The following is a 17,285-nucleotide window of genomic DNA, read 5'->3' as shown; positions in this document are numbered from 1 at the left end:
GAAAACTAGGACTAAATGCTAAACACAGCATTCAGCAAGGTGGCTTTTTATTTTGTTAAGACAGGGTTTCTCTGTGTAGCCCTGGCTGTCCTGGATACACTCTGTAGGCTGACCCCAAACTCACAGAGATCCTCCTGCCTCTGCCCACTGAGCGCTGGGATGACGGGCGTGCACCAGCACCATCCAGCTCGAAAGAAGGCTTTTACAGGTGAACCTGAACACAAACACTGTACAGAAGGTAGGGGGATCAGCACAGAAGAGCACAGCACTGAGCATCCTCTGAGAACACAGGCTCTCCCTGCAGCTGCCTCAGAACCACTACTGATTGCTTCCAGAATAAGGCGGAAGCCGGCAGCATCAGGTGCACACCCACCTCTAGGCCAGGAAGGGATGAGTCTACGGAAGTTCTGACCTGATTTGTAGAACAAGTTAGCTGGAGTTCCCCTTGTCTGATACTGCCTGCTGGTCTACATTTCTTCCTTCTTTCCTCTGCTTTGACACTAAAACAAGGGAATCCCTGATGACATTAGTTTCTTAACCATTGGTATCTGCAGCAGTTTTAGCTGTTAAGGAAGAGGTGTTACACTGTATTGTTTCTAAGAAAGGGGAATCAAATTTATAGAACAGCCAAGCACTGGAAGAGGGCGTCTGCACATGTGCAACATTCACTCATGTGAAAAACATAAACCAGATTGATCACAAGCTAAGACAACATGGATACCTACGAAAGCTCATGCCACAAAGCCTGTAATGAAATGATATGCCAGTGTGCCCTAAAAGAACACAGGCATGCAACTGAGAGAAACAAGATACATGTCACCATCACAGAAGCCAACACATTCTGCCCCAGTAAGAAAGTCTTTTAAGTAATGCAGGGATGGAACAGACCTGGACAAAACAATTGTCTTACCAGCATATTAGCTGACAGTTCAAAATGTGTCCTAATTAAATTACCAGTCCCAATTATTGGAGCTCGGGAGCATTCTGCACATCCTGACATCAACAGAAGACTGGCAGCTAGTCCCCCAACATCACTAGGCCAGCTGGTGGAAATACTGGGTCAATTTGTCTACTTAAAAAGCCTTCTCTCCTGTTTTTACCCATCTGTGCATTCATCCCCCTTCATTCAAGCATTAAAACCACATTTAGCCTTGCTGGTTCAGCCCCACTAGGCACTTTCTGGAGCTGCTCTTTTTCTCTTCCATGCAGTGCTCATTTCAGTGAGATTTTTCTATACTTGCCAGTACAGAACAGGCCCTTCAAAGCACCTTCAGACCTAAAGGCAATCTAGGTTCCTTCAAGATTCAGTCATAGTCAACCTGCCAGCCTTTGCGGAGCAATTCTAATATTCAAAAGGCTGGGATTGGGCAAAAATAAGGCTGCTTTAACAGATTTTACCAGGGCATGGGGTGAAAGACATTGCTTTAGAGTCAGTAAGCACCACAGAGATGACTCACACTATTCCATGAGGTGGACACAGGGGTAAGTGTCCCGCACTTCCTGGGGACAGGACTCTATCCAGTGCTGAATCTCCAGCTTTAGAACTGCCCCATGGAAAACACTCTTGATTCTGAAATGCAAGAGTATGTGAGACTCTCAAATCAGATTATATAGTCCGTTTTCCTAGCATCTAAAGTTCATCTTCCACAAGGTAATGAAGCGTCAAAGCAAAAATAGGTTCTTTCTGTTTTTTTCCCCCAGTGTTTAGTCCTAAAGTCCTGAGGCAGAGAAGAGCAAAGCAGGAAACTACACATATGGGCAGAAGGAAGGAGGGAGCTTCAGTGGCCCATGGGATGTTGGCACAGATGATACAGAAGGTGTTCATGTTATTCTAAGAGGTCAGATAACCCTTTCAGGTTCTAGTTCACACAGAATTTGCCAAGTCATCCTGCTCCACGTGGCTAGTATAATGCTTGACTTTCACCAGTTCTATCCAACATTCAGGCCACGAGAAAAAATATGGCCATATTTCTGACCATTTAGAGTAACCTCCAACTTTTATTCTTTTACTAGCTTGTTTATAAAGAAAACAAAAAATAATCCACAGCATGCAGAACTGTCCTGTTAAATTTTCCCATACACTTTCTGCCATGCATCTTGTCTTGTTTTTAAAATAACAACTTGTGCTGTCTGTGCAGGAACCACTTTCTAGTTTTCAGTCAATGATATTAGGATAAAAAAAAAAAAGCCAAGCCAAGCCCATCCTTCCTTGTTTCTTTTAGATTGAACTGTTTGGTTCATTGTCCTCTCTTGTGACCTGAATAAGACTGTTTGCTTTTTAAGGAAATAATTTTCCTCTCACGGGTATGACATTAGTTACACGGTTCATAACTAGAGGGATACAGCATTGAGATATACCTTTCTTTTCTCAATTTATTTTTTCTCTCTCTCACCTGTGCTCTTTCTCCTTAACTATTCCTTTCAATTATAGACTCCTTAGTAGTAATTTTTAATGCTTTTTAAAAAAAATAGAGTAACCTCCAAAGATCTGTGATATGGCATGATTAGGAAGTCTACTGAAGTACAGATTGGAATCACAGCACTGCAACATGGGTACATGAGAATCATGCTGCTGATGTGTACAACATCTGGCATAACACCATAGCCTCTGCACCAGTTACCTTTAGCCAATATTCACAACAGTGGAGCTGAGAAAGACTTGCTGTTAGGCAACTGGACATTCTAATCTTCAGTCCTGCTGAGGGTTGGGGGGGGGGGGATGTGATCGTCACCAGTATTTTCCCATCTGGCAGCTATCAAGAGATATAGGTAGAAAACAACGCTGTCTACCAGACTCTCAACCCTGCCCCTCAGACCCATATCTGGGCTTTGTCTATGTGGTAGAAGAGCACTGGAAGCCATGACAAGAAAAACATTCTGACAAGGTTCAAAGATTTGAAATAAACAATGAGATACTTTGCCTCAACAATATCTATTTAAGGCACAAGCTTCTGACAAGATCCTTATCTTATCCTCTCTCCTTTTCACTGTTACATAAATCCAGCTTTAAGAACGTAAATCTAGGGCTAGAGAGATGACTCAGCAGTTAAGAGCACCTGCTGTTCTTTCAGGGAACGCATGTTCAATTCCTAGCATCTATGCCAGGTGCCTCACAACCACCTGTAACTCACGGTGCACATACATGCAGTCATTTACACACAGAAAAATAATAAATCTTTTTAAAAAGAATGTAGATCCACAAATAATATATTTAAGACCCTATAATGTTCTGAGAGTCAAAAAGAAGCTAGAACAAAGACTGATGATGCCAGTTGCTCGGTCCATTGGCTTAAAGCAGGGGCCATCCTGAAGCACTGTATCTCCTCTCCAGACCAAGTCTCCAGCACTGACTCAGGAGCAATGTGAAAATGGTCTTTCTAGAGAATTTGTTCCACAATAAAAGAAAGCAGAGATCTTTGGGCTCCAAAAGGGATTAAAAGGTTCTTTTAGTTCTTTTTATTCTTCCTAAATGTCAACAAATTTCAATGATTAAGGGACTGAATAAGACATTAGGCAACATGCAAAGTGTTTTGAAGCCAAATCTAGTCCAGGGTAGCTATGTCACATGAAGGTCTTGCGGGGGGAGGGGGGGGGACTGACAGAAAATGCAAGACTGTAGAGCAATGAGCGGATAAACAAATGTAAGAGTACTCTTGCTGTTTCTCAGCACCGTTGGCACCAATGAGGGAGGTTAGGCACCATCACGACTGGCATGTAAGGAAAGAGACAAGAGCCCACTGCTCAAGGGTCACATGGAAGAACTGATTCTTCCCAAAGGACATGCCATGTGAGGTGTGCCAACTGTTGGCCATCAAATCCTGTCGTGGGTGTGGTCTCCTTTCCACCTCGGTAGAAGGAAAAATGGCCTTCAGGACTGCCCTTTTCTCTCTTGTAAGAAATCTTTGAATTGAAAAATTAATTTAGAAGAAGAATTAATTTAGAAGGAGAATGGCATTTAAAAAGCTGTGGTGATTTTATAATGTCTCCATAAATGGTACTGTCATAAGTAAAAGAAATTCTACTCTCCACCCCTTGAGCATGGGCTGTGGCTTGCTTCCCATCCCCAAGAGGATGAGGGAGAAGTGACACTGTCTGGCTTCCAAGGCTCGGTCACAAAAGCAACAGAGCTCTTGAAATGGAATGAGCCACCATGCTGAAAGGAAAAGCCACAGGCAGGTGGTCAGGTGATTGACTGAGATCTAGCCAATCACTAGTCTTAATGGCCAGAGGTGTAGGTGAGACAATGGGATGCCTCAACCTCAGCTATCACCTTATGGTCAATGCAAGAGAGACCCTGAGAAGAGCTGGCCAGATGAGCCAGCTGCAGTCTTTCACATCTTTAAGAATGGGTGATGGTTAAACTGAAATAAACTTTCAACTAACCCACCCTTCACAACACTTACTCCAGTAACCTTATCATTTTGCAGAAATAGTTCTGCCTATGCTGGCTCCATCAACCAGACAACCCTACTACACAGGGCACAAATGGATATAGGTATACAGGTGTGACAGTCTTCAGGCCTCATAGTGGCTAGATTTACTTCTTGGAAGATAATTAAAAGGCCACAAGTCTGTAGAAATTCTCTCCATTACCCAAAGTTCAGGTTCCTGTGCTGGACACTGAGAGAACATAGCAGCAAATGTTATCATGCATTCCCCACCTGGGTACAACTGAGGTCCTTCGACTACAGAGGACCCCTACTCCATCCTGTCAGCTGCTGTTTTAACCTGCCTCTGCTCCTCACCTGTTATAAATCTATAGGAGTTTGAAACTCTGCCCAAGTTCCCCTAAACTGTCTCAAGCTTCTAATCATGCAAGTCTACAATTCAGCTGAGGTCCCAAAAATGCTCCAAAATGGGAAGAGCCACAGGCAGAAGCAATCAAACAAGACAAAAGTGGTTATGAGGGGCCTCTGAGCAGGTGGAGGGCACTGTACACAGCCGTGCAGGCCTCTTAGACCGTTCCCAAAGCTGCAGCCAGACACCACTGTTCTGAAGGCCAACTCGAACAACCTGCAGAGGCTTTGCCACAGGCTCCCTCAGCTCCACTTGCACCACTGAGCTGTCAATTTATTTCAGCACTCTCCCTTCACTCCTCTCAGGGGACTCTTAGAGGAAGCATTACATTCACCCACTTGTCAAGCTATTTTATAGGAGTAGCAATTATGTCCTGGGTCAAAGAATGAAAAACCCCCTCTTGTTTCACAAAGTGTGTAATATGAGCTGACCACACATGTGCAAGTCTGCACATTTTACTGTTGGGGCTAGAGACATGACTCAGCAGTTAAAAGCACTGGCTACTTTTCCAGAAGACCTGGGTTCAATTCCCCGTATCCACATGGCAGCTCACAACCATTTGTAACTCCAGTTCCAGGGGAATCTGACACCCATGAAGGGCACCAGGCATGACACTGATGCACAGACATACATGTAGGAAAAACACTGGTTTTGTTTTGTTTTGTTTTGTTTCAGTGATACTGTCAACTAGATCAAGCCTCATCTCCTATGAGTCTGATGGCCCTTATAAATACAGTCAGACCCTGTCAAGATACTCAAGGTCCAGAAACTGGGACTAGAACCAGCCCAGGGGAGCAGAGTTCAGTTGGTCACTGAAATTTTCTGCCTGGATGCTCCAGCTAGATGGCCAGGGGTCTTTAGGCCTCTGGAAAACAGAGAAGCCAACTCCAAAAAGAGGACGAGGGCACAGGCTCTCATGGTCCCAATGGGCTAAGCGAATCTCCTGAGTGAAGCAGCCAAGGCCTACTACCTTCCTTAACATTTAACAGAGAATGGCTTCCTCACAGCTACTGGTGCCAAGCATTTTAAAACCTTGCCCCAATCACAAAGATGCCCTGATATTCTTTAATTTGCTTTTCTCTTGCAAAGGCTTTCCAGTATCATTCTCTCAAGAATATGTTTTTTTTTTAAGAATATGTTTTTTTAATATGTTGGTACTCAAATTATCCTGATTGCTTCCATTTCAGTCAGCAAGGACGGTCAGCAAAACAAATCAAATAAAAGTGTACAAGTCTACATATGAAATGGAAGAACACAGTCTGGAACCCTGCAGAGCTTGCTAATTTACTGAAAGGTCTAACATTTAGAATGCTTTAAACTTAAAAGCACTTTCATACACTCCTCTCATTTAATCCCTACAAAATGTATCAAACACCTTTGTGGAAATTTGGGCATCAGGGTGGTACCAACAGCAAGCAGCCAGGATTAAAATTACAGGTCTTCAAACTCCATGCTTTCATTACACCCCCTGTCCTTGTGAGAACCAGACCTCTTCAATTCACTAGCCAATGGATTTCTTTCTTACCATATCATCTTGAAAATCTACCTCTGCACACGAGTTATAAGAAATTAAAACTCTCTGGCCACAGTGGTTGCATGCGTTTAATCCTAGCACTGGAAGACAGAGGCAGGCAGATCTCTGTAGTCTGAGGCCAGCCTGCCCTTCAGAGCGTGTTCCAGGACAGGCAGAGCTACACAGTAAGACCTTATCTTAGAAAACAAACAAACAAGAAAGCAAGCAAGCAAGAAAGAAAAGAAAAACAAGAAAGAGAGAAAGAGAGAAAGAGAAAAAGAGAGAAAGAGAGAAAGAGAGAAAGAGAGAAAGAGAGAAAGAGAGAAAGAGAGAAAGAAAGAAAGAAAGAAAGAAAGAAAGAAAGAAAGAAAGAAAGAAAGAAAGAAAGAAAGAGAAAGAGAGAGAAAAGAAAGGGAAAAGAAAAGGGAAGAAAAGAAAAGAAAAGAAAAGTTAAAACCCTCTGGAGACATCCAGTCATGGGAAGATTGCTCAGAATCTGCTGTTCCTCAGAGACAAAGATCTTTCTCAACCCAGGTCTCATTATCACAGCTTTCAGCTTTCTCAACATAAAACTGAAGACACAATTAAGATCTAGCTCAAGTATTCTATCGACAGAAGCCGGGCACCGGGGACACATATGCGACAGACAGAGGTTCTGACACTGTCCCTCCTGCTTTACTACCCAGTAAACTGCTCCATTCACAGCCTGCCACCTTCCACAGTCTCACTCCTCAGTGCTCTCCCATTTCCCTCCTTACCAACCTAAAGCCATGGCCACTAATAGATTCCTCATGGAAATCTCTAACCTTTCTGTCTGTTTCTCTGCTGTAGTTTCTTAACTGTTATCAAAAAAACACGTCTTTACAGCATCATTATTCATAATGCAAAAAGTGGAAACAATCTGAAAAGTCTATCAGCTAAAGAAGAAATAAACAACAAAAACGTATGTGGTCAGCAAGAAAAAGGGACAAGGACTGTGAACTAGCTGGTTTTGGGTCAACGTGACACAAGCTAGAGTCATCAGAGAGGAAGGAGCCTCAGCTGAGGAAATGCCTCCCTGAGATACAGCTATAAAGAAAGCTCTAAGAAAGAGGGTGAGCAAACCACGTGAAGCATGCCAATAAGCAGCACTCTCGGTGGTTCTGCATCACTTCCTGCCCCTGTTGGCATTCCTGCCCTAACTTCCTTCAATGGTAAACAGTGATGTGCAAGCATAAGCTGAATAAACCCTTTCCTCCCCAACCTGGTCATGGTTTTTTGCTGCGGCGAGAGAAACTCTAAGACAGGCTACTCCGTGCTATAGCCTGAATGAACCTTGAGAACATGCTGAGGAAAAAAAAAAAGCTGTTATTTTCTGTTGCTGTGACAAAGCACCATGGTCTAAGTGATTTACAGAAAAGAGTTCATTTTGCCTCACAGTTACAGAGGTAGAGTCAGAACGGCAGAAGCTGGCTGACCGCAGTGCCATTCATACACAGAAAGAAAAGCGAGCCAAATGCACTGGGATGACGTGCGACTCTCCAAGCCCATCCCAGCAGCGCACTCCAGCAAGGCTCTCTCCTAAAGACTCCCAAGCAGGGCCACCAACTGGGGGCCAGGGTTCAAATGTGAGCTGAGGGAGATAGTCTCATACAGTGCATCACGAAAGCCAAATACAAAACCACACGTATTGTATGATCCCACTTACAAGAAATGACCAAAAGATGCATACTCATAAATAAGTAAATTATGGGTTGGAGCTGGTGAGGATATATGATTGTGGTTGTCTAATCTGGCATGTAAATGATACTCCAGTAAAGTTGCTTTTTAAAAAACTGGTTAAATTTACCTTACAAGTACGACTATAGTTGAAGGGACTAAAACAGCAACTGTGCTGGTAAGATGGCTGAGCAGGTACAGGTACTTGCCACTAAGCCTGAAAACCTAAGTTCAATCCCCAGGACTCACAAGGCAGAAGGAAAATCAACTACTATGAGTTGTCCTCTGACCTGAAAGCCATAGTGTATACACACTCAACCTAAATAGAGAAAGCAGGTATCACCCTCATCCCATTCAAACACAAATGGCTTCACCTTATCATACTCATCTCTCTTGCTTACCATCCTTATACCCACTTTATACCCACTTTATACCCACTTTATACCCACTCTCTCAACTTTTCAATACGTCATCTTATTTTCCTATTAAATGAAATATCCCACAGTTCCTAATTCCCCGAGAAAAACTGGTGTTATCACAAGAAATGTTCTGCATTCTACTCATCATACGCACCCACTGACTATAATCTTGTGTACTTAAGATTACATAAAACTTCAAACCACTCCCCAGAAACATTAGCTGGAGAGGCCCACAAGGCCTGGGGCTGTGACATTAGAGAGACTACTCAGTCTGCAGAAAGCTCTAGCAGATGGGCTATACACGATGGCTCAAGCCTCTATTTGCATGAGTTTCTTCTCTCATCTAACTCAGTGGTGATGCCACAGCACTTCTTCCCCACGTCACCTGCTTACAGTTCTAACAAGAGTCTTCTCATCAGCACATGCTCAAGCGTTTCTCATCTTTTTTTAAGGGAAAAAAGTGAGTCAAATTAATGGCAGAGTACCTGCCTAACAACCATAAGGGCCCAGGTTCAAGACCCAGAGCTGGAAAAAACATACCAGAGGCTTTAAAAATACATCATTCAAACAAACTTATAGACGATAATAGGTATATAACAAGATGTTCCCACCATATATCACTAGAGAAAAGTAAACAAAAGCCACATCAAGACACACCACACTCCTCACTGTAAGCAGACAAAGCCTCACTCCTGGCTGGTTGGAATGTAAAATGGCAGCTTCCTACAAGGCTAAACACACTCATACCACACAAGCAGTCACACTGTTCAGTACTGACCCAGACAGGATAAAACTCCCCTGCTCAAAATGTGCATATGATATATTTATGGAAATTGAGCAACCCTAACCTGACTGAAATCCAGAACCATCTAAAGTTTAAAACCTGTTTCTTACGGACTACAGAGATGGCTCAGCGGTTAGGAGCACTGACTGCTTTTACAAAGGACCCAGGTTCAGTTCCCAGCACCCACATGGCAGCTCACAACTGTCTGTAACTCTAAGATCTGACACCAAGGCACATAAAATAAAATAAATATATTTTTTTAAAAAAACTTGTTTCTTGCACAACAATCATGCAAATCACCATAGGAGCTAGAAATGGCTCAGAAGTGAAGAGCAACGTTGCTCTTCCAGAGAACCCAGCTTTGATTCCCAGCTGCTGGGTTACATTGGGGTGAGGTGTGTCCCTGTATGGTCAATTGTTGACTGCTGAACTGGCAGAGAGCTGAATACTACCTGAATCTTGGCACTGTGGCCCATTTCTATGACCCATCACCTGTCTCATATTTTGTAAATAATCGTCCTTAAAATTTATTTAAGACAGGTCAGTGGCTGGCTCTTTGATCACCTCCCCCTGAGGGGGGAGCAGCCTTACCAGGCTATGGAGGAGGACAATGCAGTCCTGATAAGACCTGATAGGCTAGGTCAGAGGGAAGGGGAGGAGGACCTCCCCTATCAGTGGACTTGGAGAGGGGCATGGGAAGAGATGAGGGAATAAGGGTGGGATTGGGAGGAGATGAGGGAATAAGGGTGGGATTGGGAGGAGATGAGGGAATAAGGGTGGGATTGGGAGGGGATGAGGAAGGGGACTACAGCTGGGATACAAAGTGAATAAACTATAATTAATAAAAGATAAATTAATTTTAAAATTTTTTTAAAAGGACAGGTGTTCTGTCTGCATGTACACCTGCATGTACAGCTGGTGCCAGAAGAGGGCACCAGATCTCATAATGATGGTTGTGAACCACAATGTGGTTTCTAGGAATTGAACTCAGGACCTCTGGAAGAGCAGCCTCTGAGCCATCTCTCCAGTCCCCTCACCTATTGGTTATACTAAAGAGCTGACAGCCAATATCTGGGGCAGGAAGGAGAGGGCGGAACTTCCAAGAGAGAGAGAGACAGTGGGAAAAGAAAGAAAAGGAAAGAAAAGGGAGGTATCTGCCAGCAAACACAGAGGTGAACATGGACCAGAAGAGAGCAGAGGTTGAGCTAGCCACGTGGCAGAATGCAAGGTCAGGATTAGTCGGGTAAAGCTGGATAGTCAGCTGGGAGACTGCCTAAGCTAAAAGGCCTATGCTTTAAACTTACAGAAGTCATTATTTTATAGTCAGCACCCACATCAGGTGAGTCACAGCCATCTGTAACTACAGCTTCAGAGAATCCAATGCCTCTGGCCTCTGTGGGTATCCACACACATGGCATCCATTCACACATCCATATACACACAAATATAACTGATTGAAAATAAAACGTCTTTTAAAAAGTTACCAACAAGAGGGATACACACACACACACACACACACACCAAGAGGGATATATATATATATATACACACACACACACACATGTATATATTTATGAAACAATTTTTCACAGACCTGACTTCTGTACCTAAGATATCTTATTATGTATATGCACACATTCCAAAATATGACATCTGAAGCACTTCACTCTATAACAGCTTTATTCACAACTGCTATTATAGACTACACATATATATCCTCTCAAAATTCATGTTGAAAGAGATATGGTGACTCACACCCATAACCCCTGCAGTTGGGAAGTGGAGGCAGGAGAATTACGAATTTGAAGCCAGCCAACGCTACACAGTAAGACACATCTCAAAACTTTTTCCAGTGCTCTAATCTAACGCGATGGTGTGGGGAGGGGAGGTTCTGTGAGGTCACTCAGCCATGTGTACAGAGCCCTCCAGGATGGGGTTAGTCCCTACAGAGAGCAGAGAACTGGCTCATCCCACCCTCTTTCTCATGTTGGATAAACAAAGTCAGTATCTGAAACCTGCAGTCACACCAGAATGTGACTGCTAACACACTGGCCTTCAACGTCCAGCCTCCAAGACCATAAGGAATAGTGTCTGCAGGTTTAGCCACTCGGTCTGGGGTAATGTGTTCCAGTTTCATGAGCTGAAACAACTGTAGAATCTTGGAAGCTCTTCAGTTCTTTGCTAGGCGGATAGATAAGGCCTACTTTGCCCACCCACCTGGAGGTATAACTCTTGGCTCTAGCCAGGTCCCGCCCTCTTTAACTTTCCCTCAGTACTTACGGTCTTCTAATGGACTATGTGCAATGACCAACTGTGACTGTCAACTTGACTGGGTTGAGAAGCATGTAGATTAGTAAAGCATAGTCTGTTGGGTATTTCTAGAGAGGTTTGACATACAGGACAGCAATCAATGAGGGGAGGGGAGATATAGGCCAAATATGAACACTGTCACAATGGGCTGCAGGCCTGCACAGGACAAAAGTGGGAGAATCAGGAAACCAGCTGGCACAAGCAAAGCTCCATGGCTACTACCGCCACCTGGAGACATCAGACCTCACCAGCTTCAGGCTTTCAAGAAAGAGTCACACCAGCAACTCTCTAGGGGAGTCTAGGTCTTCAGCCTGGGACAAGGGTTATGTCACTGGTCTCAAAATTGTTCTAAGTGTTTATCTTCTTGGACTGACCAGCTACTAAGTACATCCAGTGTGCTCTTAACAATCCCCTTTCATAGTTACATTTATATTCAGTTGGATCTCTTCTTCTAAAGAACCTTAATATACCATATAATCTATTTCTTCCTTTCTTATTGGCTGTGTCCCTTACTCACCTTCAAACAATAAGTTTACAAACACCCTTACACTTACAATTCACACTTCCCATCATTCTGACCGCTAATTCTGAGGTCTTTCTGAAGAACCAGCAAGTCCTGGCTCTTTATTTTAAAATCTTCTCTAGATCAGGTGGGCACAGTGTGACGTACTTGCAGTCTAGCATTTGGAAGGCTGAAGCAGGATCACCCAAGTTCAAGAATAGCCTGGTCCACCTGATGAGTTCCAGGCCACCCCTAAGCTACAAAGTGAGACCTTGTCTCAAACAACCAAGATAAAATCAAATCACCCAGTACTTGCTGAGCTTCGATTCTGAAAATTATGGACCTCGAGCTCATCAAAGTACACAGTTAATCTTGTTAGCAACGTCAGAATGCTCAGTTAAGACAGTTAAAGCCAGTTACCAAACTAATCAAAACCTTATTTGAGTTTCCACAGTAGACCTACCTGTACTACTCAGGACCTTTCATTACGATAATAATAGAATGTACTTTGCATTCCGAGGTCTCAAGAAGAGAGTACTCTTAAAATTTCTCAGTACACATGGGCAAAACTGTAAGATGCCTTGGAATCAAATAAAAAGGAAATAAGAGTTACTCAAGACAGCCAGGACTGGATTCTCTCAACTCCAGCATTCAGTTTTACACTGATTAGGACACCTCTCACAACTGAAGTCACATACCTAGAGGCATCCAGGAATGGTCTGTGGGCAAGACTGACCCATTCTTCTCTGTTGGATGAGTAGTTTGGCTCCCGAGGTGTTTCTCTCATAGTGTCCAAATCCACTAAGTAATGGCATTTGCTGATGTCAATCTGAAATGGAAAATATCAGCTCTCCATCAGTAACTGTAAAGATGCCTGCATAGTGGGGACCCAAACACAACCCTAACAATTCCGCTAGGCTGGGAAAGGGCCAAGCACCCATGCCACCTGTGCTAACACACAGGCTATCACCAAGGCGCCTGGAGACAGCATGCACTTGCTTTGATGGGCAGAGCTGGCTGTGGGTGGGCTGCGCTAGTCTATATTTGGAAGTCCCTCTAGCCCCACACACACTTATAAGACCTACTTGCGGACACAGCTCATCTCTAGAAAAGATCTGTGCTCACCACTGCTCCCGGCCATAGATCTTATTCTGGAGATCTAAAGGGCACAATTAACACAAATACCAGTCTGTGAGGAAGCCCTGACTCTCCTGAAGGAGCCAAAGGCTACACTGCACCTCATAATAACACAGCAGGATCATGAGAGTCTCCTGCAGGAAGTCAGCAGAATAGACAGAGCATAGAAATGGCACCACAGCAAGGCTCAATATAACTGAGGAACCTCAACTACAGGACTGAAGAGCAGGAAGAATACAGAATATCAGCAGCAGTCACTCAACTGTTCACAACCTGGATACCCTAGAACCTACAGGTGAATTTAAGTGCATTCCATCTTAAAACCAAAATCCCTGTTCATCAAAATCCCATTTTGAAAGTAAGACAGTAAGTATAAACTACTTACTGTAGAAGACAGATGAGATACATCAAGCAACCACGGTTCCTAATATATATAACGAGCTCCTATCAATCAGCGAAATAAAAGAAACTACCCAACAATAAGCTACTTTTGTGGGGTAAAAGGCCCACGCCCATTTCTGAGCTGAAAAACATACCAAGACCCACCAATCCCTACCCTGGAAATCTCTACCCTAGAAAACTTGTTTCCCCCAAGAAACCCTATATAAGACTGCCTCCTGCTCAGTTCCTGGGTGCTTTTCTTTAATACTTTTTATATTAATTACAGATTATTCACTTTGTATCCCAGCTATAGGCCCCTCCCTCATTCTATCCCAATCCTACCCTCCCTCCCTCATCTTCTTCCATGCACCTCTCCAAGTCCACTGATAGAGGAGGTCCTCCTCCCCTTCCATCTGACCCTAGCCTATTAAGTCTTCAAGAGTGGCTGCATTGTCTTCCTCTGTGGCCTGGCAAGGCTGCAGCTCCCCCCACCACACAAGAGGGAGGTGATCAAAGAGCCAGCCACTGGGTTCATGTCAGAGACAGTCCCTGTTCCAATTATTGGGGAACCCACTTGGACACTGAGCTGCCATGGGCTACATCTGTGCAGGAGTTCTAGGTTATCTTCATGCATGGTCCTTGGTTGGACTATCAGTCTCAGAAAAGACCCCTGGGTCCAGATTTTTTGGTTCTGTTGCTCTCCTTGTGGAGCTTCTGTCCCCTCCAGGCCTTTCTATCTCCCCTTCCTTTTATAAGATTCCCTGCACTTGCCCAAAGTTTGGTTCTGAGTCTCAGCATCTGCTTTGATACCCTGCACGGTAGAGTCTTTCAGAGGCCCTCTGTGGTAGGCTCCTGTCCTTTTTTCTGTTTTCTCCTTCCGATGTCCATCCACCAAAGCAGCAGCAGCCACCCTCCTGTGTCTCTCTCGGGTGGGGTTTGTTGTGTGGTATTACTTTGTGGTGCTCCTTGGCTTCCAACTGCCAGGATACCTTTCCTGGCAGCCCTACTTTGAACTTTCTCTTCTTGTCCTAAGGATGCGGGTATCCTCACAGCTGCAATGCATCCACTGGGGAAGCCTTTCCCCTCAGAGCTGTAACACCTCTAACTTTAATAGGTTATTTCAAAGATCTCTAAATGAAACAAATGGAAAAGAACTCAATCTCACTAGTAAGCAGAAAATGTAAAGGTGAATCACAATAGAAAACGGTGGCCATAACATAAAGCAACAATTATATATTAAGGTGGTACAAAAGTTTTAGAAAACTATTTGGTAGATCTACCAAAACTGAGTGTCAGTATTTCTTATGCTCTTAAAATCACAGGAAACTATAATTTCATCTAATTCAACCTGAAATATATCTAACAGAAATACCCATCTCCTTAGGACAATTCAAGAAGGTTCAGAGCAGGGCCAGCAAGAGGGCTCAGTATGGGAGGGCACTTTCCACTGAGCCTGAGGATCTGAGAACAACTCCCCAGGAGCCAAATGGTGGAAGGAGAGAACTGACTCCCATAAGCTGTCCTCTGACCTCCACATGTGCTCTCACACATATACACAAGTAACAGATGCACACATAAAAACATACAAATGGAAAGAAACCTAAAAAAAAGGCAAAAGGAAGAAAACTATTACTATAAAAGTAGCAGGCTGCCTCAGAGATGATGTAGATACGGCCAGAGGAATTACTGCGAAGCCTTGGGGTCTGTAAATATTCTATTCTTTGTCTTAGGAAATGCTTCATGAATACGTCCTCTTACAACAATTGAATGTATACTTGTAACCTATAACCTAAAATGTATAAAATATATACCTGAGGAAAGACTTTTTAAAGTGCACGCAAATAAGAGCAACCTGGTTCTCACTGGCTTGCAGCAAGCTGTTCTTTTCCAGCATCTACCTCACAGCAATGTTCTCATTCTCTCAGTGTTTTTATATGTTAAAAAGACTTTAGTCTCACATCTGTCTCTACATATGGGCTATTCCTCCAGGGGAGAGAAAGCACACTGAGAATTGACGTCAGACCCAATTCCATTCCACATAACTCTCTAAAAATGGTCCTTTGCATAAACACTTCAGGAAGTAGCTTTTTTTTTTGACTGAACACCCACTCTGTAGCTCCCAGGCGACAGTAAGAACATGACGCAATTTTTCAATGGCTTTCCAATGCTGTGCCTCTAAGAAGAATCCGAAAAAGCTGGAGGGTCTGACGGTCTCACGCTTAGACTCCTTCCCACAGGGAGTTTAGGCCTGAATGGTTACAATCCCTAACCTTTAGCCTGACCTTTCCCTGCCAGGCACACTACAGGTCTAATTATAGAGGCTTGGCTGGGTACAGTCTACTGCAGCTGGAGGTGATAACTAAAATCCTTTTAGCAATCAGTTTGGGCTCCACTCATTACACCATCCCTAAGGAAATTCTAAGTTGAATTCCAAGAAAAGGTCTTGGAAAGATATCAAAGCAAAGCCATATCAAGGTAATAACGCATTTTGTAAAATTTTATTCTCTGTCTTATCCTTTGGAAAAATGGTTGCTGAAAACTAAAACCATGACAAAGGCCTCCAGAAGCAGGGCTTAGGTACAATCAGGAAAGGTTCTTCATTCAAGGGAAGATAAAGTTATTAGAAAAGGAACTTTAAGCTCATCGGTGGGTGGCACACACCTTTGATCCCAGCACAGGGGAGGTAGAGGTGGGCAGATCTCTGTGAGTTTGAGGCCAGCCTGGTCTACAGAGTGAGTCTAGGACAGCTAGGGCTACACAGAAAAAAACTGTCTTGAAAAGAAATGGGGGCAGAGGGAGAAAAGAAACTTTAAAGCATCAGAATTATTTTCACACAAATTATGTATGAGCTGTATCCACTTAAGTTTTTTTTATAATTTGTTCAACTTGTAAAATCAACATACTGCCACTAACCTCTACGAATTGTAAAGAAGATTAATGACATATTTGAACAAAACTTATCAACTCTGAAGAAATACACCAATGGCTTAAATAATAAAGGAATGTGACCAGCTTGCAAAATCAGAAAATGTAACTGAGGAGAACCTGAGGCATCAGCGGCCATGATCACCAATAATCCTAGTTCAACTCTGACTGGCATCTATTGCCAAGTCAGGTTATACCCAGTATATAAAACACTGGCTATCCATGACTGAATCAGGAGCATCCACTGAATGATGTCAAAAATCCATCATCAGCGAGTTCGAGAGATGGCTTAGGAGTTAACAGCACTTGCCCTTGCAGAGGACCCAAGTTGGGTTCCCACAGCAGCCACGTAAGTTGCAAACACACACACACTCATACATGCAAATAAATAAGATATGTATTTTTTAAAAGCCTACACAGGAGAGGGAGGAGGGAAGAAGAGGGAAAGGGAAAACTAACTTCAACGATCACTTAAAACTAGGACAGTCCTCAAATTATATGCTCTCATAGCACCAAGTATTCCTCAAAACATTTCACAATTATCTATAAACAGTGAAATTTCTATACACTTTACAAAAAGCTGGAACTATGTCTATCTGATTCATTCTTATATTCCAAAGCACACAGCAGGGATTTAGTAAATGTGTATTTAACAAATGAATAGGAAAAAAAAAACAACTTGTATTTTAAGAGGGGAAAGGAGAAGGAGGGAGAGAAGGAAAGAGAAAGGGAGAGAGGGGAGGAGTAGAGAGGGAGAGAGAGGGAAAAAAAACCTGTATTTTAAGAGGGGAAAGGAGAAGGAGGGAGAGAAGGAAAGAG

The 17,285-nt window shown here is 43.3% G+C and overlaps 1 protein-coding gene across 3 annotated transcripts in view; it reads right to left on the bottom strand.

Moving 5' to 3' along the window:
- The window catches only part of Alg9 (ALG9 alpha-1,2-mannosyltransferase), a 66,977-nt gene that overhangs the window by 5,288 nt on the left and 44,404 nt on the right, over nt 1-17,285 (bottom strand). For 2 of the 3 annotated variants that reach the window (XM_055621755.1, XM_055621756.1), the window contains exon 14: nt 12,722-12,852. In XM_055621755.1, the coding sequence (XP_055477730.1) occupies nt 12,722-12,852 (131 nt within the window). Of the gene's footprint in view, nt 1-12,486; nt 12,604-12,721; nt 12,853-17,285 lie in introns of all 3 variants that reach the window. The other variant, XR_008721790.1, reaches the window with a different exon arrangement.

The sequence above is a fragment of the Psammomys obesus genome, unplaced genomic scaffold (genome assembly GCF_907164565.1).
Source record: "Psammomys obesus unplaced genomic scaffold, mPsaObe1.curated_primary_1811, whole genome shotgun sequence".
In the NCBI taxonomy this organism is placed as follows: Eukaryota; Metazoa; Chordata; class Mammalia; order Rodentia; family Muridae; genus Psammomys; species Psammomys obesus.
This window is presented reverse-complemented; position numbering and strand designations above follow the sequence as displayed.